This window comes from Syngnathus floridae, chromosome 14 (genome assembly GCF_059516105.1).
Source record: "Syngnathus floridae isolate MCC-2025c chromosome 14, RoL_Sflo_1.0, whole genome shotgun sequence".
NCBI lineage: Eukaryota > Metazoa > Chordata > Actinopteri > Syngnathiformes > Syngnathidae > Syngnathus > Syngnathus floridae.
Window position 1 is genome coordinate 9,135,424 of NC_142426.1, and position 21,457 is coordinate 9,156,880.

General features: G+C 46.5%; 1 protein-coding gene and 1 long non-coding RNA gene across 6 annotated transcripts; one reads left to right on the top strand and one right to left on the bottom strand.

The window, feature by feature from the left end:
• Positions 1–1,111: 1,111 nt before the first annotated feature.
• lig1 (ligase I, DNA, ATP-dependent) lies at positions 1,112–21,129 on the bottom strand. The gene is made up of 26 exons (XM_088396507.1): positions 20,944–21,129; positions 16,161–16,229; positions 15,606–15,901; positions 14,805–14,948; positions 14,404–14,577; positions 14,233–14,335; positions 14,081–14,161; positions 13,944–14,000; positions 13,503–13,561; positions 13,171–13,284; positions 12,937–13,103; positions 12,502–12,578; positions 12,332–12,423; positions 11,215–11,314; positions 10,884–10,969; positions 10,465–10,580; positions 8,719–8,814; positions 7,071–7,181; positions 5,555–5,626; positions 4,615–4,759; positions 4,476–4,558; positions 4,232–4,384; positions 4,097–4,150; positions 3,176–3,319; positions 2,897–2,989; positions 1,112–1,283 (listed from the first exon to the last, which is right to left on the bottom strand). The coding sequence occupies exons 1-26, from the start codon at positions 20,958–20,960 to the stop codon at positions 1,209–1,211; spliced, it is 2,778 nt and encodes a 925-aa protein (XP_088252633.1). The 5' UTR covers positions 20,961–21,129; the 3' UTR covers positions 1,112–1,208.
• On the top strand, positions 16,401–19,718 carry LOC148387602 (uncharacterized). Of its 5 annotated transcripts, none has more exons than XR_015862782.1 (5): positions 16,401–18,183; positions 18,320–18,373; positions 18,456–18,561; positions 18,782–19,186; positions 19,376–19,718. It is a non-coding gene; the product is annotated as an uncharacterized LOC148387602 (long non-coding RNA). The 5 variants fall into 5 exon arrangements; XR_015862783.1 differs by having other exon boundaries at positions 18,782–18,917; positions 18,979–19,718; XR_015862784.1 differs by having other exon boundaries at positions 16,401–17,984; positions 18,086–18,183; positions 18,782–19,718.
• Positions 21,130–21,457: the final 328 nt, after the last annotated feature.

The window sequence follows — 21,457 nt, forward strand, 5'->3', positions numbered from 1 at the left end:
GGCCTCAATGTTCCCTCTGTGATCTTGACATCATTTTACAAGATGGAGTTTGATCCTGGACAAGAACATCTTGGAGCCACTCCATTGTGTAAAGGCATGATTTGGGGAAAAAAATCACGAGAGAATGTGAACAAATAAATTGGTTCTGGAAAGTGAAAGTCGCAACCTGGCCTCAAATGGATTTTTTTTGCTTTGGGGCAGACAGGTAGGCAGGCTTCCTGACTTCAATGAGCAGGGCAGCCTGTAGAGTTTAAAAAAACAGAATGAGATCCGAAAGGTTAGTGGCCAACGCTGTGAAGAAAAACACCATTGATATTGGGAAAGCAACAATGGCGGCGTGTGTCCCTCCCGCTCTCTCCCTCACGGCCTGGAATGGCAGCGATGTCACAGCCAGCGCCAGGAGGGAGGGAGGGACGGAGAAAGAGGAGGAGGAAAACAAAGCCTTTGTTGCCCAGGAGCAATGGAAGGACGACGAGGCGGAGGAGAACAAAGCCTTTGTTAACGCACTTGACAAAGACGCCATTGGGAGGGCGAGACACAGACACCATGACGGACAAAAGTGTTGGGACAACGTCCACCTACAGGAAGTGGACGAGAACGGACCTGAGCTGACCCGACGCGAGCCGAGCAGCTGGTCTTCGGACCAGCGCAACTGAGCGGGCCTTGAATTCAGGTCCAAATCCAGATGCGCCTTTCTGCCAAAATGAAAAGAAAAAATGAGAAAGAAGCTCCCATTTCAAGGTGACAAGTGCAATTACCTGCAGATCCAGCTTCATCTTCATGCCGAGAACTTCCATTTGCGAGTAAAATGAGACAACATCATCATGACTTGACAATTGGAGATTTTTCTCTGGCAAAGGCTTTCCCGGAGCAACTTTGACTGCGCTGGAGCAGTTTAGGCCGATAACGCGGCGACTTTGAGCACACCTCATTCCATATTTGCATTTTCAATATTTTCTGCTCTGCTGCCTGCTTGATTCCCATTCAGCGGCAACAACAGCCACCGAGGGGAGGGGAGGGAAGGGAGGAGGACATTTTGGAATTTCAGTCACAAGCGCACTGACGGACGAACGGATGGACACAAACCATGCACGCGCACGCATGCACAAGATGTGTAGAACAAGCTTTTATTTCTATTCAAGGTGTCAAAAATACATTCATATTTACATTCAGGCTGATCCCAACGACGCATGGGCATTGCGACCTGGTCAATAGTATTCCTCCAAGTCGCCTTTGTCTCCCTGATTCTGGATCTGCTGCTGCTTCTTGTACAGGTCGGCGATCTTTAGGGAGGAGGAGGAGGATGAATGCAATCTCCTTGAAAATCAATAACTTTCTTCCTGACATAAAACTTGAGCGCTGAAAGAAAAGCTAATCAAGTCCGCCGTTGCCTTCGGGGAAAATGTGAAATCATAGCCGGCGCTACACAACAACCTCTAGATTTTATTTTTATTTTTAAAAACATCATTAAATGCTTCGTCAATCTGTCGCCCGATCTATCCTAATCAAGTCTACTGTTGCCTTCGGGGAGAGTATTCAGTTGCAAAACGAGCAAGGTAAGTCAAGTGTTGCATTCACAGACATTCTGAAATCACAACACGATGATAGCTTGTCTCGTGCGGCCACCAAGAGATTGTTCCAAATGTTTATCATTCACGTGGCTACGTGTTGCCTTCAGGAACAGACTGAAATCACAGTGGTCCTCAAATCCTAATTTCTTCTGCCGCTCAACTCGTCCAAGAGTCACGCTGCCTTCAATGACAATGTGAAATAACGCCACCTTTCCTACACGAAGGCGTTCAAACTTTTCATTAAATCACCATCCATCTGCGTCAAGTTGAGAGTTGCCTTCAGGGACAGCCTGAAATCACAGCTCTGGTCACACAACTGAGTGATTGTTCCAAATGCCACAGCCGGAATGGCCGATCTATCCTAATCAAGTCAGTGGTGGCCTTCAGCGAGTTTGAAATCAAAGAATTGTCCAAAAAAGAAAAAAATCTATCACTCCATCTCAAGTCGAGCGAAGAAACGATCTGAAATAAAATTGGCCATCCATCCATATATCCTCAACCTACTCTCATCGGGTCCTCGAGTTGCCTTCAGAGACCGTCTGAAATGACAGCTTTTGCTCGCACGACAATCTAGAGATTGTTGCAAGTGTTCTCTTGAATTTTTGGCCTTCTCGCGTTACCTTCAGGGAAGTTTCATAATCAGGTTTTGAATCAGTGATTCTATCTATTCAGTTTCACGATGCCTTCAAGAACAGTCTGAAATCACAGTCTCCCATACACAACTACCAATTAATTGTGCCGATGATGAATTTCTCTTCATCCATCGTATCAAGTCACGTTGCCTTCAGGGCCAGTCTGAAAGCAGTGACCTCGAATCTATCCATGGCTCCATCAAGCCTTGAGATGCCTTCAAGGGACGGGGCGCAATCAGTTGTCCCTCCACTACAAGCAAAGGATTCTTCCAAATGCTTTTAAAAATTGATTCCAAATTGTTTATCGATCCAAATCTCTTGAGATCAGCGAGGAGGCCCTAAACGCAGGCGCCCCCTAGAGGCTGGAAAATGAAACTCACACGCCCACTGACTATATGAGAGCGTGGTGCTGGAGGTTGGATTGTGCGCCTTGTTCACACTTTCTGAATTTAGTGAGGGCGCCGTACTCGTTCCGGCATGCTTGTGGTGCACTTTATTAGGCAGGCAGGCTGGCAGGCAGGCGGGCGGCAGTAGTAAAGGTGGCGTTATACAACCCGTAGTAAAGCCGCCTGCCTTGCCCTTGTACTTGCTTTCAACCTTGATGTTGAAAGGAGCTTAACAGATCGGATCTTTGGCACAAAACAAAAACACTTTGCTGGGCTTTCAAGGGTCACGCCACGTCGCACCACTCACCTGAGCTCCGCTGGTGGCGTCTTCGGGCTTCTTGTCATCTCGCACGCGAAGGAAGCGAGGGAAACGCAGGGAGATTCCCTTCTCTGGATCCACCTGGAGAACAGAAGAGATGGAAATAAGGAAAGGAAAGGAGGGAGGGAGGAAGATGGGGAAAGAGGAGGACGGAAGAAGACAAGGGCCGAAGGAAAACAAAGAGGGAGGGAGGAAGGAAGGAAATGAGGAAGGAGAGGAAATGAGGTGATGACGATGAAGAAGCGTTTCATTAAGAGGTGAACTGACCATTCCCATGGCAGCCTTGTAGACGGGCGACAGCGACAGGTCGGCGCACTTCACCTCCCAGACCTGCACCGCGTCCAGCCACACATCTGGCTCGGCCGATTGGTCCACGCGGTAGTAGGGGCGGGGCTTGGCGAGGATGTGTTCCTGGTGGGAACATGAGAAGAGTCTTGTTAAGGAAACACTCGTTTGCAGCTTTCTCACAAAATGGCCGACTCCCAGTTGTGGGTTCAAACAGCATCGGTGAAGCTTTTTCCCGCTCGAGTGCGAACTCCAAAAGCTGGCAGATGTAAATCTTTTGATGTCGGTGCAGCAAAACTATAAATATATGTAACGTCGTCGACTGTGCGACAAATAAACACTTATTTGCTGAGGACGCCGAGAATTGCGTTGCCGTGTGTTGTTGGCATTCCACGCGCAGTGGCTTCGCCGCTGATGTGCGAAGGCGACCGATCACACGAGCGGCGGCCGGGCTCCCATCAGCCTTCTTTAATCCGCCATCCATCACGCTCGCAAGGAGCGCTTGATTACAAAGCAGCGCGGTGGGAGCTGGTGGAGCGAGGGTGGGAACGTGGGACTGCCCCCCCCCCCCCCCCCTCCTCACGCAATCAGTGTGATTGTACACCAGAAATATCTTACAGTGCCGCTTTCCAAACTGTACTTGCTTAAAGTAGGAGGTGATTCGATGCGTTTTGGAAAATCAGTCAGTCCAATTGGCTGGACTTTGAAGTAGGCTCAGCTTCCGCATGGAACAGAGTCAAGCAAAGCTAATTCATCAGCGGGCGGCGGCAGCCCGCTGGAAACACAATCAACGACTCTCGGTCTCAAAGGGAAAGCGTTGGCCGACGCAACTTGTTCAGTTGACTTCAAGCAAAATCGATTTGCTACAATTTGCGTGGCGCACGTTCAATTTGTTTGCTTTACCTTCAAGAACTTGTGGTGCTGCTCCAGATCTTCGTCCTTGAAGCCGGTCCCAATCTGGAGAAGAGGCGGACAACGTGTGAGAAACCACCAGCTGAGGTGGAACATCCTGTTAGCACGGGTGCTAAGCTAGCTCGCCTTGCAGACAGACTGGAACTCCTCGTTGTCTTGGTCGTAGCAGGCCAGCAGGAAGCCGCCGTACGTGCCCGTCCGCTTGCCTTTGCCCAGGTAGGCGCCGATGACGCACAGGTCCACCGTGTCGCCGACGCCCTCCAGGTAGTCCTTCTTCAACTATAAAAACGTGGATACAAAAAATCGTGTGTTACTGATGGTGGTGGCCATTGGGCTAGAATTTTGCTAGCTTTTGTCGAAGCATGCTCACCTTGAGCCAGTTATGGGAGCGCTTGGCGATTTCATAAGTAGCGTCCTTCTCCAGAGTCTTCACCATCAGGCCTTCGCACGAGTCTGCGTACACGCAGTTGTCAGGTTTGAACGGCATCACAGCGCAAACAAAAGCAAACCTCGGACAGACTGCTCCAGGAACTCGGCGATGGTGTCCGTGTTGTCCGAGTCGATGAATCGGGCGAATAAAAACTCTCCCTCGGCTTGGTCGAACGACTCTCGCAGTAGCTCCCGACGGCGACGCAGCGGCTGTCGTACCAGGGACTACGCACGGAAACACAAACATGCGGCGTTAGAAAAGATGGACTGAAAGCTTTCGGTGTTCAAGAGGCTCTCGAGGAAGCCATGAATGGAGCGAGTCCATACGCTTTTTGCTAACATGTTATCTTTGCTTGTAGAGGGCCACGCAAGCTGAACACGTAAACTGGAGAGGAAGGAGCGACTGCGAGCAAAGCAGCGGCGGCGACTAATCGCGTGGCGTCAGACAAGTTATAGCTGTGTTAGGCCACGTAATGGCACAAATTAGGCGTCACTGTTTTAATTAGCTCATTTGTTTCGCTCCACTTGTGGGGAGTTGGGGGAACGCAATTGTGCTGATTTGCATTTTGCCGCCGACAACTTTAGGGAATCTGCTGGCCTGTTGTGTTTTATTCGGAGGGAGGCATAAACACACAGGTTATGTCACACAATCTCATTCCCCGACACACACACACACAAACACACAGGCGGGCACACTGCTGGAATTACAATGAGCACGGGCATCATTATCTGCTTACAGCCCCCAGCAGCACCGTCGTCATTGGCATTCAGGGACAACAACGCTGTGGAGGGACGACAGGCTCGCAAAACACACAAATTGGTAAACACGCACAAAAGCCATCATCCACTACAAAGGAAGAAACATACAACATCAACAATTCTAATGCTAATGGAGTTGAAGTTAGTCCTCAAGTAATTTGGGTTAAAAAATAAATAACCAAGCGCTCCAGTTTAACGCAACATCCCTTTGCTTGTCATTTTCCGTGTGATGACCGGAAGGCGGCGCATTGTCACGATTACCTCTCCATTCAGGTAGAGCAGATCAAAGGCGTACACGCACACTTGGACTTTGATGTCGGCGGCGTCCACGTCCTGCAGGAACAGACGCAAACACACACAGGGACACACACACACACACCTGATTGAGTTTGTTTCCTGGAACAAAAAGACATGCAAATACCTCGAGTCGTGACGCTTGTCTTATTCACAAACTAAATTGTTCAACCTTGGCACTCCAAAAGAGAGCAGCTACAGTTCATTCTAAATTTATTCCCGTCAAGTTGGCATCACTTCAGAGCACTAATTAAACATTAACACAGACAAAGCGACGACGTGCTTATCGTCACATCAGATGTGCAAAAAAAAATAAAAAAATAAAGGTATCAAATAATTTTACAGAAATCTGTGGAATATTCAATCTATCTATATTTTTTTATTTATTTTTTTTCTCTGAGTCTAGAGCGCAGCAGACAAGCCGGGTGGGCATGCACTCTGTTCTCATCTTTCCAAGTGGTGTGGGAGTGCCCATGCGAAACCTTTTGACAGTTGAAACAACCTAGCTCGATGCTAACCGCTAGCTGTACTCGGCAGGCAACGGCACCGGCGCCATCTGTATGTGAAAGACGTGACTGCACCGGTGCATAAAAACGCCATCTCGAGTAATGGTGATTCTACGGAGGAGGCTGAGAGTAAAAGCACAACGGCAACGTTCATCTTGACGTTCTACCATTAGCGCCAGCGCCTCATCCTTCCTGGCCTGATCTTCATTTGCGCCCGTGTCAGAGCTGAGGAACGAGAAGAGAGAGAGAGAGAGGACAGAAGATGCTTTCCTCCGTCGCCGTCATGTGATTTGTGTAGCGTGCGAACGCCATTATTCTGATCAAAAGTGAGAAAACGCCTGGCTGACATTTGCAATCACACAAAGGCTCTCCCTCCGCCATCTCATCTTCACCCCGCCTTCTCTTCCGTCCATTTGACGGCAACTTATCAATCTCCTCCTCTTGCGACTGGATCACCTCACTCCATCACGCCGTCCTCCTCCACCTTTTCCTGTTCTTTATCGTCCGACTACTTTTTCAACAGAAAAATGATCAGGTGTGTGGATTGCGGGTTGATTATTTCTATTACGGTTGGTTTTATTGCTGTTCACAATTGTTTTTGTTTCTAAGAATAGAAGTTGAGTTTTTTGAACATGCAAAAAAAACAAAAATAGAAATAAATGTTGCTCTTGCAATGCACTTGTATATCAATGAATTTTGCAATTATATCTATGTAGCATGAGTGTGTATTATGCTAGAAACACGGAGTGTTGATGCTTTATGGTTCTCACCATTAGACGCGTTTTGCCGCCATCTTGTGGCATCTATACGCAATTACAAACTCCCATTTTGCAGAGGTCAATTATTCGCATATTTTCGCCACCATCCATTTATGTATTTCAAATAAGCAACTATTTGAATTCCTATGTCATTGACACGTCAGTCATGTTTAATGGGCGCGAAGAATAACGAGAACCCCGCCACACTTTGATTCCTACCTTCCTCTTGCGTGTGGTGAGGACCTGGAATGGCTGGATCTGTTTCTTCTCGTGGTCCCAGGCCACCGCCTCTGCGTCCAGCACGCAGGAGACCACCGAGTCTTTCTTCACCTGCGGAGAAACGTCGTCAATAAAAATAAAAGCACAGTCCAAAACGCTAACGCTAAGTCTTTGTATCTACTCACAATCATGTCATGTTTTTTTTGGGGAAGCAACAGATTTAAATTGAGCCAATAAACCCTTTTCAATTTTAACAGACAAACAGAAAGAAATTTGTTTTGCCGGTCTGCAACAGGCTCAAAGTGTGCTTCCAAAGCGATCGCTCAAGAACTTCAATGAATCTTTAATGACGAACAAGTGTTGAATCTGTGATTTATCACAGAGCTTCTAATGAATTAGATTTTTTTTGTTTTTAATCTCACCACTAATTAAAATGGGAGACAACTTCAAGAGGGAGGCCTTGAAAGAAGTTAACTGAAAGTTCGACCCGTCGCCCGCCCCTCGCTAGCTGCCTCACTTCCGACATCCATTATGCTGTCGGGTCTCTGTGACAACCCCGTGCTAATTTTCCCGTGATTGACTGACTGCTGACACCCCAAACATAGCGGGGCGCAAAAACAGCCGCAATGCATTCAACGCCGTCGGCGTTAAGCGAAGGGTCGGTAGACTGAGGTGGGACGTTGATTAAAAACAAAGTCAGAGAGGGACGAGAAGAAAGCCAAACATCCGGCGGCCGAAGAGTCGGTCGGGGTGCACCGAGAAGGAAAATGAAGAAGCTGCGCACAGGCGATAAAGAGACGTCGACAGCCCCAAAACACAAAAAAGTGAGAAGGCAGAGAAGAAAAAAAAAAAGGTGTAGAAGGAATGTGCTGGGACAGAGTGAAGGTACCAGAGGCGAAAATGAAAAAAGGTGACAATGTATCAAAGCCCCTTCCACGTGCACGTAGGCACGCACGCACACTCCCCACCAAAATGGATGAGAGGCACGACACAGGGGAGCTTTCATTAAAAAGTCACAAAGAGACGAGATAGGACCGACACCGTGGCAGGTTTGCAGGGAGGATGAAAGAAAGTGCTGCAAGGCTGTCGAAGCTGCACCAATCTGCACGCTGGCGACTACGGCTGCCCGGGGCGGGGGGGGGCGGTGGACCGCAAAAACAGTGCCATGTCATTTTTGATTATCGCCAAAGAATATTTGATCATTTGTGCTCCTTCTGTTTTATACACAAACGTCACTTGGCGGCTAGGCTAGGCGGCACAACAAACAACCTCTACTGAGCAACGCAATGTTGCGAGCGAGGCAATTAAATATTTGAACGCAATTAAAGCACGGGCGCGCAGACCGACATTTCAATAACAGCCACGCGCCAAAGAGCGTCAATGAGAACGCCTCTAATAAAGCCGCGTAGGCTCATTTGCTATTTAATTGCAGCTCTTGACTAGACGGGGGGTTTGCGCGCTCACTCTCGGTTAACCTCGGGGCGACTCCTGGAGCTGCTCTGGCCCGTCTTGAAATTGCCAGCTTAAACGAGTCTCCACATCGAAGCGTGTAGCAGCTACAGACTCAGCCAAACAGCTGACAAGGGAGAGCTTTAGGTAGAGGTAGAGCTCATTTAGTTTTTAAATACCTCAACGTAGCGTAACTCACTTTGGGGATACGAGAGATGATGTCAGGGTACTTGCTGGTGTTGTCTTCCTGGTTGCGGCTGAATATGCGAACCTCGCCACTCTCCAGGACGTGAATCTGTCGGGCCGATACCAAAACATCTGCAGTCAAACAGTCATAGAATGATCGGGATCCAGACACGAGTCCTCCACCGAGGCTTGATTATGGCCGTGACGTAAAGGAAGCCTTCCAGTATTCTATCAATTATTTGGATCTTGCCGTATTAAACTGAATAACAAGTACAGGCGGAGCCTGGCCCGGTGAGTGATGTGGGTGGCGACAAATGAGTTTTGTTGCTCAGTGGTTAGGCCTGTGTGCGTGTTGGATTTCTCCATCAAATAGAAATGTAACTTCCTGACACAGTTTAGCCAACATTTTTTTGTGATAGTTTAATCAGATCTTTCCTTAATTTGCACTCGCATATTTCATGTCGGGCCGTCGTCGCTCATGTGGTGCCGTGCTTATGTGCCGCTCCGAACAGATGCGCCCCACGCGTCAAACTGCCACTTAGCTCCGGAACAAAACGGCAACGGTCGACGTAACAGATGGAAACATCGCAGACATTTCAAGCGGCCTCGTCCAAAAGAGGCTTCAGCTCATTTGCCGGCTTTAGGCCGTCTGTTTTTCTCGCTCCCCTGTGCCGAGAGAGGAGCCTAATTGCTGTGCGATTTGACGGTTTCTATTTGTCGGGCATCGGCGGCGGCAACGACTGATCTGCTCAAGAGGCGTGCAAGTTGAAACAATCTGGAGCTGCTGCAGCGACCGAGCGCTTGCGAGTGGCCGCTCCGACGAATGCAAAGAGCCCACACGGTACCATCAGAGAGAGCCAAAATTCGGTGTCTTTTCAACATGCTACTCCATGAGGTACAAATTAAACAAATGAAATTAACTCGTTACAATTATAAGGTATTTACGAAGAAAATGACAATGTATTGATTAAAAAAAAAAAAACAAACAGGTCAAAAGGTCCACAAGTATTATTGGCATTGCAGGCTGTTTCTTCCAAAAGAATCACCTGTGCAAGCTAAAAAAAAAAAACACATTACAGGTGGATCGCGCACATCATTTGTCCAGACAGACGCGTGCGTCAACAGTGAGTGCCGGCCGGCGCTACACGTGTCCACTCGGCATCTCAATTACTGCCCCTTTCTCCTCGCGTGCTTATCAATGAACGTCCACTTTGACGAATGAACCTACCAAATACGCACTCAATCACTCACTGGGCTACTGTTGTTATTCACCACGCGCACACACACAAAGTGACGGAACGCGGTGTATTGTGAGTCCTCCTGCTGGCCGCTGCGTATAGTGCAGAAGACACTGAGCCGCCTTGTTCTTTGGACAGAGCCAGGTTGAAAAACTCGATAGGCGTGACCGTCCGGAATGAACGCCGCAAGCTGGATTGGCTTTGCATTACAATCTGCGTCTCGGACGCCTCCTGCTGTGTCTTGCATGTTTGCTTCTTTCCCTCTTATGCGTCTCTCTCACCTCTTTCTTCCTTTGACACACACACACAGGCTCGTGCACACACACACAATCCTCCTCTTCATCATCATCCCGCCTTTAGAAGCTTGGCGCTTTCTCTGCCAGCAGGCCTAAGGGAATGGCAGCGCTAATGTTTATCTTAAAAGAATGGGTGCGCGCATAGGAGAGGAACACCCCACTCCGGTGAACACAGTGTGTACGTGTGTGTGTCCAACACTTGCCAACCACACGAACGCAACTCACCTGTGCACGCTCGCCATCGTATTTGTACTCGCAGGTGAACGCGGCCTCGTCGAAGCGTTTCATCACCTCCCCGACTCCCTTAGTGGGGTGTGCCAGCATGGGCCTCAGGGGTACGCCTGCCATGGTAGGAGAGAAGGGGGTAAAAAAGGACAAAAAAAAAAGTTTCATATTCACTTTCAGCAAAAATTCATCTTTGAAGGACTCATGGAAATGAGCAAAGTAACATTAAAATGGTCCACTCACTTTGAATGACCCCAAAATGACCCTAAAATGGCTGCTTCACACGATCGATGGGTAGCACTTACAGGTCCTTTTACTTATCGGATTGCGTAATCAGGAATAATTGTTTATCGTTATCAACTGGCCTCCAGCAAACAGATCAATGAGCACTCTGGGCAGCCTCCAGATTGGTGGCTTACCTGGGGTGAGCTTGCAGTGATTGGGAAGCTGGTCGATGCCTTCTCGAAGGAGGACGGGGAGAAGGATGTCGTAGTTGGGCATCTCGCTGTACGCGGGGAAGAAGAAGAAAAAGGTGCACCTCGATTAGGAGGCTGAAGAACACGCCATAAACTATCAGTGTGTTAAACTAGCCGTTGTTTCACACTTTAGAGACTACTGATACTTTTTTTTTTTTTTTAAGATATTGGGCTATTTTTATTCAAGACAAAAAAACGTGTTTGTCAATTAAAAAAAGAAATATTTTTTAACTTTACATTTTCAAGAACCACAAACTTTAGCAGCTGTCTTTACCAGTAAGTCTGCTTGAGAATGAGAGACTTCTCTTCGATCCAAGCACGCCTCCTCTCCGTGGTCATCCCTTTGCCGACGTCCATCACGGCTGGGGACGTGCCTGAAACAAAACACATCGCTTAGCTTGTTTCATTCAAACGTTGTTCAGCATATTCTAGGTGCAACAGCACCCCTAGTGGGACGGGAGTGGAAGAGCGCCAGCTGCAATGAGACCACTCCAGAGCATATTGCATCACGAGGGGGATGCGGCGCTCGCACGGTAACCTGTCTGATTAGATAACATTTCAGATGGAAAATAAACAAATAAATATCAAATATTAAGCTCAACATTTCCGGCGCGGGCTGCAGATCAATGCAAATTTACCCACTGAGCCGGGGGTCTAATTGGCTCTTATTAAAGTGCTGGCGAATGAGCTCTGAATGCTAATTTACTTGGCGTAAAATAAGTTAATTGGCTCGATGTGTGTGTGTGTGTGTGTGTGTGTGTGTGTGCGATAGCATCTGGTGAGAAGATGAAACCCGTCAGGAACGTCAGCAACGAATTAAAAAAAAAAAAAAAAAGGTGGGGGGTGGGTGATTCCTAATCATCATGTTTGAGTGTTTTGGGAACTTGGAAGCAGAAATGGGATGTTTTAAAATTCTTCAGTGACTCCTGTAAAGGATATTTAAACATCTTTAATGAGCGTCCTATAAATAAAACATGGCCCCTATCCGACCTCGTGGGTTGCATTATTTAAATGGTGCACGGGTAGTGCAATTTGCAAGAGAGAGAGAAAAAAAAAAGTGCATGAAGTGAAGTGGGGCAGCCGAGAAGAAAATGGAACTTGTGTTTCATCTGACGATAAGGGGGATGACTCTCCGGATGATTGACTTCTCCAAAAAGGCGTCCTGACATCATACTTTTTGATGGAGAAATTCTTACACAAGCTTAGTTGAAGAAAAAGCTAAATATGTCTCGTAAAGTGGAAAGTAAAAAAAAAAAAAAATACAAAAAAAACAAGTTTCTTCCTGATGCATCAGCCTCGATGTGAAAGATGCACACGTCAGTCACTACAGTGGACACTTTCGTTTTCTTTCGATTCGCATGATGTCGAGACACGATGTCAAGCAAACGTACCTTTCTGGGGTGTGGTGAGGCACACGGCTTGACTCAGCGCAGACAGGACGCTCTGCTCGGCCAGTCCGATCCGCAGCTTGCCGGCGAGCGACCTGTCAATCAATCAATCAATAGCGGCCGGTCAGGATCCGGCAAATCGGGCCGGGCTCAAACGGGGACACCGGCGTTACCTGACGATGTAGCGGGCCTCTGAGAAGCGGCAGGCCACAAAGAGTCCTTTGATAATGTCGATCTTCTTATTCATGGCCTGCGGCAGCAGAGGGATGGGACTTTGAGATTCAGCAAAGTCGTCGGGTCAAAGGAAAGGAACAAAGTTGGCCGAAAAGATGAGGGCGCTTGTCGCCGGAGGCTGCGTTTAGCTAGTGAAAACTGGTTGGCGCGTGCGACTTGATGTCAAACGTTGCTCATTCAAAAAAACTCTTTTCTGCCCTTGTGGCCGACGGACGGCAACTGACTTTCAGCGGACCGCTCAAAAGTGATATTTTCAAAAGATGCTCACTCTAGTGACTCAAGTGCAAGTAACCCATGCGTACAGAAGAAAAGCTGTCAAGTCTACTAGCGTGTAGTATTTGTTGGGTAAAGCTAAGCTAGCTGTGGTATCTGACCGAGTTGCCGCTCATGCTTGCAATCTCCTTGAGCTTCTTGAAGACCCCGTTGGCTGTTAGGCTGGCCGGCCTGAACATGGTGCGCTGGTTACTTCGGGAGCTCTCGGCCACCAGACCCAGGTCGCCGCGCTCCTGGGCCTCCGCTTTGATCTTGTCAAGTTGTCGTCCTAGCAACAGCAGAGAAGTGCCGCCCGGCTTAATAACGCACAGTGAAAGTGTGTGTGTGTGTGTTACCTGTGGCTTGCGCAACAGCTTTCATCAGCACCGTCTCCCCGATGCCAAGCTCCATGCCGAGGTAGGCGGGGCCCAACTGGTTCAGACACAAGTACACGCAGCACAGCAAGTCATCTACACACACACACAAAGGGGAAAAGTTAGGATGCACCAGCTTGCTATGGAAGCTGTAAATTGTTGCTTGTGGATGATGTAATGTGCAGCGCGGATGAATTTCAGTGTGACGATCTCGCCCACACGCAAGCGCACAAATCCAAACATGCATTCATCAGCCCGCGCTGCGCAAGTCGCGGCAGGCCCGTCGCCAGCGCCACCACAGAGCTGGCGCTTACCTGGAGAGAGCAGAAGCACCGAGCGGAACAGGTTGGCCAGTGTCTCGATGTTCCTCAGTCTGGGTAGAAGAAAAGAGGAAAAGAAAAACAAAACAGCTTTGAGGCTTCAATGGCGGCAAGGCGGCTAACGAGATTTGCTCGTCCGCGGCGGTTTTAAGTCCCGCGTGGAAAGCGGTCAAAACGTCCTTGTCTGTGAACGCGCTTTGAAACGCGTTGAAAGGCAGCAGCCGCCACTTACAAATCCTCTTCAATGGACACTTTTTTTTTTTACAACGGCCACACATTTCAATCGCTCCATTTTAAAACACATGCTAGCAAAGCTGGAGTTAACCCAAATAGTCAACTTCCTCTTCGCTGGGTTGTCACCCAAAAGGTTCACGTGAGGTATTTAGCGCATATTAATGTGTCCGTATACTTTCAGTCAGCGGGTGGCGCTCCCACCTGCCAGAGTCCTCCTCGATTTTCTCAAAGGTGCGAGCCACCGCCAGGTAAGGCACTCTGGGGGAAGATCAGAGCGCACTTAAGAACACATGCAATTTACAGAGTTCAGGAGGAGGATGGTGGCGGAAAAGACCAACTTTTGTCCCTCCTTCCAGCAGGCGTGCTCCAACGGGTGGTAGTTGGCCCTGGACGGGTTGTAGTCTGTTTCTGTCGACTCGCTGTCGGCATGAAAACCAATTGACCTCGGAAAATTCACCTTCCTGCTCGATGTCAATTTCAGTCTGCGCACCTTTTGGCATCTTTGCCGTCTTTCTCCGGGGAGGAAATCGCGGTCGCCACCTTCTTCTTCTCTGCACTCTTGTTCGGGGTCTTGGCCGCAGCCTTTCTGGGAGCTAAAAATAAGCATGGTAGTTATACAACACGCCGACGTTATCTGAAAGGTAATTTTGTGCGGACTGACCAAAGAAGCTGCTGACTGGCGCTTTCTCAGCTTCCTCTTTTGTGACCTCGTCTTTCTTCTGCTCTTCTCTACTGAGCTTTTTGTCCGCCTCCTCTACCGTCTCTTCGTCTTTGTCCGGCGTCCTCATCTGCTCCACCGCCGCCACCTCATCTCTTTCTTCCTCGGCGACCTCATCTGCGCACAAAGCGAGGCCGTGTCGTGTTGTTGAGCGAGGGCATTGGACTAGACTTCAGAGGATCTTATGAGACCTTTGCATTGACTTTTTTTTTTTTTATATATAATTGATAATGACATTCAAACATTGTGGCCTCCAAACTTGCAATGCATATACAATGACAGCAGGTGGCGATACTGAAAATACTTGCACATTGTCGCCGTTACAGCCATTGCCAAAAACTCACCCTTGTTGTCACCGTCGTCTCCGTCCACGCGAGCTCGTTTGTTCTGATGGCTCTCCACGACAGCGTCAGTCTTTACGCTGGCAGCCTCGTCCTCCTTTAGACTGTCGCTGTCATCCAGTTTCCTCTTGGGGAACATCTTCCTAGCTGTAGATGCCATACAGACAAATGGAAGACATTTATTTAAAAAAAAATAATAATAATAATCTGTATGACCTCTATAAGATGGATGCAAACCAAAAACATTTTTTATGTAATTCAATATAGAAAGATTATTAAAACACTAAACAAAATGAATTTTGTTCATACGACACAAAATACATCCAACGAGAACTTCCTATAGATTCATTTCGTCTTTGACATAAAAGCCTCATTAAGGAAAAGCAATTACTGCTTGAATGGCGACAACGTGGCAATAATGATTATGCTGCGCGCCACATGGCGGGCATCAAATGGCGAAGGGGAAAAAAAACAATTTCTGCGTGTCATTAAAAATACAACGCGCTCCACTTAGGACGCCTTAACGATTCTGCTTTATGTGATGCGAGGCATCCTTAATGACGGGAGGCCCAAAAAAAAAAAAAAAGCCCAGCAGCTTTTCTTTCGAGTATTTCGTTTGCGAAAACTCTCAGTGATATCATCTTCCCCATCACCACTTTAACAAGCACAAGTCCTAAACAGAATCACTGGCCACCAGGATACAGGAGAAGGGATTTCCATTTAAACTGTCAGATTTTAATTGTTCCAGCGCCAACATGTTAACAGAATGATATTTTGTTTTAAGCAGCTCTGTCTTTTTCTTACCCGTCTTGCGCATGTTGGTGCCTCCAGAAGACGAGGTGGAGTTGGGGGTGCTCGGGGATGTGGAGGTGGCGGGCGTGGTGGGCGTGGCGGGGGCCGGCGGAGGTGGCGGAGGAGACATGCGTGTTGGCACTGCCTTGAAGAGATGGTCTTTGACTTGTTTGGCAGTGTTCACTTCTTCTTTATCATCATCATCATCATCGCTGTCCAGAATTCGCCGGCTGCGTTTGGCAACCTTCTTGACCGGCGAGTCATCCTGGAGGACCGCGTTTTGGGCCTTGAGTGGGCTTTTGACAGGCCTGATGGATACCAAGCACATTTTCTTTTGTTAGGGGGGGGGGGGGGGGGTAAATCTTGAAAATTCATCTTAAAACACATTTCTCGGCATTATTATATTTCATTTATTGTTTTAACTGTCTATATTGATATGTTTGTTGTTTTTACTTTATGTGCAGCACTATATAGGTGGCTGTGGTTGTTTTTTTAAATAAAGTTAAATAGTCTCATAATTTCGGTACTAAACTTGACTGATTTACGTTGGAGCAATTACAGTCTTACTTTTTCACTTGCTCGTTTCTGGCTTTCTTCTGAACATCCTTGTCCTTTGCCTTGGGCTGGAAAAAAGATCTAGAAGAAAAAAGTCAAAACAATTTTGTATGTATGAGTGGTCTTTTATTTCCAGCAACTCATACACACATAATTTGCGTTTATTAAACTCTCTCTCTCTCTCTCTCTCTCTCTCTCTCTCTCTCTCTCTCTCTCTCTCTCTCTCTCTCTCCTACATGAGGTTTGGACCTGCGTGAAGTTGGCCCCCCCAACCTCGCAAAATTTAAGGAAAATAGTCCGATTCGTTTGTGCTTCGTTTGTGCCGGTTTGTGCAGCAAAAATCATCGTTTGTGCTGCTATGGTTTTTTAGTTATGAACGATTATTTTATAGGTCATCCAGAGTTCACCCAGCCCCCCCTTTCCCCCCAAATGGACCCAAAATGGTACCGTCCGTTTGTGCTTCGTTTGTGCTGGTTTGTGCAGCAAAAATTTTCGTTTGTGCTGCTTTCGTTTCGGAGATATTACACATTTATTTTTTAGCGATGACGTCATCGAGCCCCCCCTTTTTCTCCAAATGGACCCAAATTGGTACCGTTCGTTTGTGCTACGTTTGTGCTGGTTTGTGCAGCAAAAACTTTCGTTTGTGCTGCTTCCGTTTCGGAGATATTAGGCATTTAATTTCTAGCGATGACGTCACCGTGAACTTGGCCCCCCCTTTTTCTCCAAATGGACCCAAAATGGTACCGTTCGTTTGTGCTACGTTTGTGCTGGTTTGTGCAGCAAAAACTTTCGTTTGTGCTGCTTCCGTTTCGGAGATATTAGGCATTTAATTTCTAGCGATGACGTCACCGTGAACTTGGCCCCCCCTTTTTCTCCAAATGGACCCAAATTGGTACCGTTCGTTTGTGCTACGTTTGTGCTGGTTTGTGCAGCAAAAACTTTCGTTTGTGCTGCTTCCGTTTCGGAGATATTAGGCATTTAATTTCTAGCGATGACGTCACCGTGAACTTGGCCCCCCCTTTTTCTCCAAATGGACCCAAAATGGTACCGTTCGTTTGTGCTACGTTTGTGCTGGTTTGTGCAGCAAAAACTTTCGTTTGTGCTGCTACGGTTTTGCAGATATTACACATTTAATTTATAGAGATGACGTCACCGTATTTCGTCACGAATTTCAAGCTCCTGGACTGGAATGCTCCTGATGTAGGACGAATACAAGGTAAATATGTTCTTTGTCTGTTTTTCTTCTTTTTATCTTGCAGAAAACTTTCACTGCGGGAAATGGCTTTTGGTATGAGGATATTTCTGTCCTTATCTTTTTATTGTGCTTATTGATTAATTCCCTTGTTATCATTACGCCTATATGATCATTATTTTCAATTAAATCTGACGTGTAAAAGGTTCACTGCAACCTAAATACCTGGTGAGTCTATGTTTGTTCCAAAACATTAATTAATGCAACAATTAATACATGTATGTGAAATTGATGACAGCCAGAAAAAGAAACTTGAAAACGTGAAAAAATAACTTTCTTTGTCAAAGGGAACATCATCAACATTTTTTTACAACAATTCAAACAATGTATCACTGCAATGTGTACAACACAGCATGCGGGAAGATTTTAGTATTTACTGATGCCGCTTTCACTCCACTTCCCAGGTCATTATAGATCTCCCAGGCATATGCAGTCCTCCTGCAGTATGCCACATAATGGCCAAGAGAATCCTGGGTCAGTCCTGGTTCAAAGCCAATGACAGCTCTTAAAGTAAATGTCTTCTCTTTTAGCTCCAGACTGGAGGGAAATTCAAGCAAGGCAACTTCCTTGCAACTGCTACCAAGGTCAGTGTCAATCCACACAAACTCTCCCAGATTGTAGCTGTGAGTGACATTACCTGAACACAGAGCCTTGCCTGTACTGTCGTCCTGTGTTTCGAATGAAGACGGACACTGGGAAGGGTTTTCTATTGGCCTGAGGCAGAGAGAGTCAGGAAGACTGAGTTCCTCTTCAGCAGCAGTCTGAAGAGAAGCCATGCCACAGGTCTGCAGGACAGCAATGTTTACACAAACAACTGAAACTTGCCTCGTTACTTGTTGGCTTAAACTGCAGTACTGTGAGGAGCATTGTTTTATCAAATGAACACTTGGGATATTCCTCATTGCGCTCTCAATTACAGTGGAGATGTGGCATTGTGCATCAATTTGGAGAGCACCAGAGGTCAGGAGGACAGGTTTGAATATTTGCCCCAGCAGTTCTGCCCTCTGTGAGTATACCTGTTGGTTCACACCCTGTGTTGTGATGGTTTTCACCAGGTGGAGGAATTGGTTCCCATGTTCATAGTTCAGAACAGTCTTTTCAAATGAAAAACTTTCACAGAAAGAACAGCATAAGCATTGCAAGACAGAATCAAATGCACAGGTATTGAGCACAAACACTTTTGATGTACGAAGTTTAAGTATTTCTTGCACTTTTCTGATGGGATAGGGGCTCCAGAACTGTCATTACCCTCTGTCTCACTCAGTGTCACAATGGTGATAGCACGGAGAAGTTCTTTTGCATGTTGCAAACATTGTGACTTAAGAACCTGTGCTATTGACCTGACAAAGAAATCCTTTACACGAGGTTTTTTGTTTTTCAGGGAGTCCCATCGGCAGATCATCTTAATACAGTGTGCTACATCTACCCTGACAAAACATGGGGGTAGATGTCCAGGCTGATTCCCATCTGAAATGTTAAAGCACTCATTGATGTAGCTCTTCAAATCAGGATGAGGGGTAAAAGCTTTGACTAGAGCTCCAAGAATTGCCAGCGAAAAGTCACTTGCTGCTTCTTTAGGAACAGATGCACCTGCATGGATCCATTCCTTCAGCCACTGTGTGATAGCATTAATATCATGCTTCTCTGACAACATCTGCACGACTGGGACACTGGAGCTGGTATGCCCTGTCATAACACCCTGATACAGGAAGATATGGCCAGACATGCCATTCGGCCTCATCAGTTTTTTAACTATTGAGCCTGTTGCATCAACACATAATGTTGGGTGAGATTTCTTTAAGCTCTTGTACATATGCATTTGTGTTTGACTCCAATAGTGACAGAAAAACTTGTCAAGTCCAATGTCTTTGATGCTGTCACTGTGAGGTGCACTGTATTTCAACATCTGCAATGATAAAATTGGATTTTTGTCACCTAATGGCAAATCATTTTTCTCTTGCTTTGCCTTGCGCAGGGTGGCCAAATTTGGCAGGTGACTTGGCTCAGGGTCTCCGAAGGTCATCAGTTTATTTGCCTGTGATGCTCGCCATACATGTGGTTCCATCCTGCCCTCACAAAGTTCCTTGGCTACCTGGACACACAACTGTCCAGATAAAAACCGTTTTGAGCTACCAGTGTGTAGAGAGTCATCACTGTTCTTAATGAAACAGTTCAATATTATTGGACTGTTCATTTCTGGCTCTTCGCCACAGTTAATGTTGAGAAGGCCTAATATATCCAAAACGGAAGCAGCACAAACGAAACTTTTTGCAGCACAAACCAGCACAAACGAAGCCCAAACGAACGGCACTATTTTATTTTGGGTCCATTTGGAAGTAAATAGGGGGGCGGGGCTACGTGACGTCATCTCTATAAATTAAATGTGTAATATCTGCAAAACCGTAGCAGCACAAACGAAAGTTTTTGCTGCACAAACGAGCACAAACGAAGCACAAACGAAAGGTACCATTTTGGGTCCATTTGGAGAAAAAGGGGGGGCCAAGTTCACGGTGACGTCATCGCTAGAAATTAAATGCCTAATATCTCCGAAACGGAAGCAGCACAAACGAAACTTTTTGCTGCACAAACCAGCACAAACGTAGCACAAACGAACGGTACCATTTTGGGTCCATTTGGAGAAAAAGGGGGGGCCAAGTTCACGGTGACGTCATCGCTAGAAATTAAATGCCTAATATCTCCGAAACGGAAGCAGCACAAACGAAACTTTTTGCTGCACAAACCAGCACAAACGTAGCACAAACGAACGGTACCATTTTGGGTCCATTTGGAGAAAAAGGGGGGGCCAAGTTCACGGTGACGTCATCGCTAGAAATTAAATGCCTAATATCTCCGAAACGGAAGCAGCACAAACGAAACTTTTTGCTGCACAAACGAGCACAAACGAAGCACAAACGAACGGTACCAATTTGGGTCCATTTGGAGAAAAAGGGGGGGCTCGATGACGTCATCGCTAAAAAATAAATGTGTAATATCTCCGAAACGAAAGCAGCACAAACGAAAATTTTTGCTGCACAAACCAGCACAAACGAAGCACAAACGGACGGTACCATTTTGGGTCCATTTGGGGGGAAAGGGGGGGCTGGGTGAACTCTGGATGACCTATAAAATAATCGTTCATAACTAAAAAACCATAGCAGCACAAACGATGATTTTTGCTGCACAAACCGGCACAAACGAAGCACAAACGAATCGGACTATTTTCCTTAAATTTTGCGAGGTTGGGGGGGCCAACTTCACGCACATGAGGTTTGGCCCATACACATGACGCCGCGCTTCCGCGTTCGTTATGTGACGTCACAGTTAAACAACAGGCGGAGTTAGCTTGATGTTACTACTCCACTAAAGATTGAATTTACCACAATATATTTACCTCCAGCTAGATAAAATAGCACGTTATATCTCACTCAACTGGCCTAGTTATTGGTGATTCCAAAAGTGAGGCAACCAGGAGCAACTCAACTGCTCTCCCCAGATAAACAAGCTAGCAGCACTCAAAGCAAACATTTCAGCAGCCCTACTTACGCGATACTGCGCTGCATGTTGTCCACAAAACTCTTCCTTTATGCGTCGGATAAACAAGTCAAATATTTATTTTATTTCAAAAATCTTCAAAAATAAGTCACAAGTGAGGACTCAGATTAGCGCGCTGCAGATGGCAATCAAATAGATTCGCGCCAAAAACGCTTCTTCCGACAAAGATCGCCTATGAGAAATAAGAGGTGCCTGAGGGGCAAGAAATCCGTGAACGTTGGAAAACTTTTTGTTTTTAAATAATCGTCAATATTCTGGTGAAAATATGATTATTTTAATTGTTTCTTTAATTCTATATTTTGTGTGTGTATAATTAAAAACAAGATTCAAATAACCTAAACCAAAGGTAATTTGTAAATGTTGAAGTTTTGTTAAACATTCAACAACATTATGTCATAAACTTCAATTATTTTGTATTAATTAAAAAAAAGGGACTGCTTCACAACGTCAATAAAACGAATCAAGTGGGTACATTAAAACCCCATATAATCAAACACAAAAGAAA

What these genes read in the sequence shown, in the direction of transcription:
- lig1 (XM_088396507.1), bottom strand. An exon ending in GCCAGTCAGCAGCTTCTTTG is followed by an intron (nt 14,336 to 14,403) that starts GTCAGTCCGCAC and finishes GCTTATTTTTAG; the next exon opens with CTCCCAGAAAGGCTGCGGCC. An exon ending in AGCACCACAAGTTCTTGAAG is followed by an intron (nt 3,320 to 4,096) that starts GTAAAGCAAACA and finishes TGTTCCCACCAG; the next exon opens with GAACACATCCTCGCCAAGCC.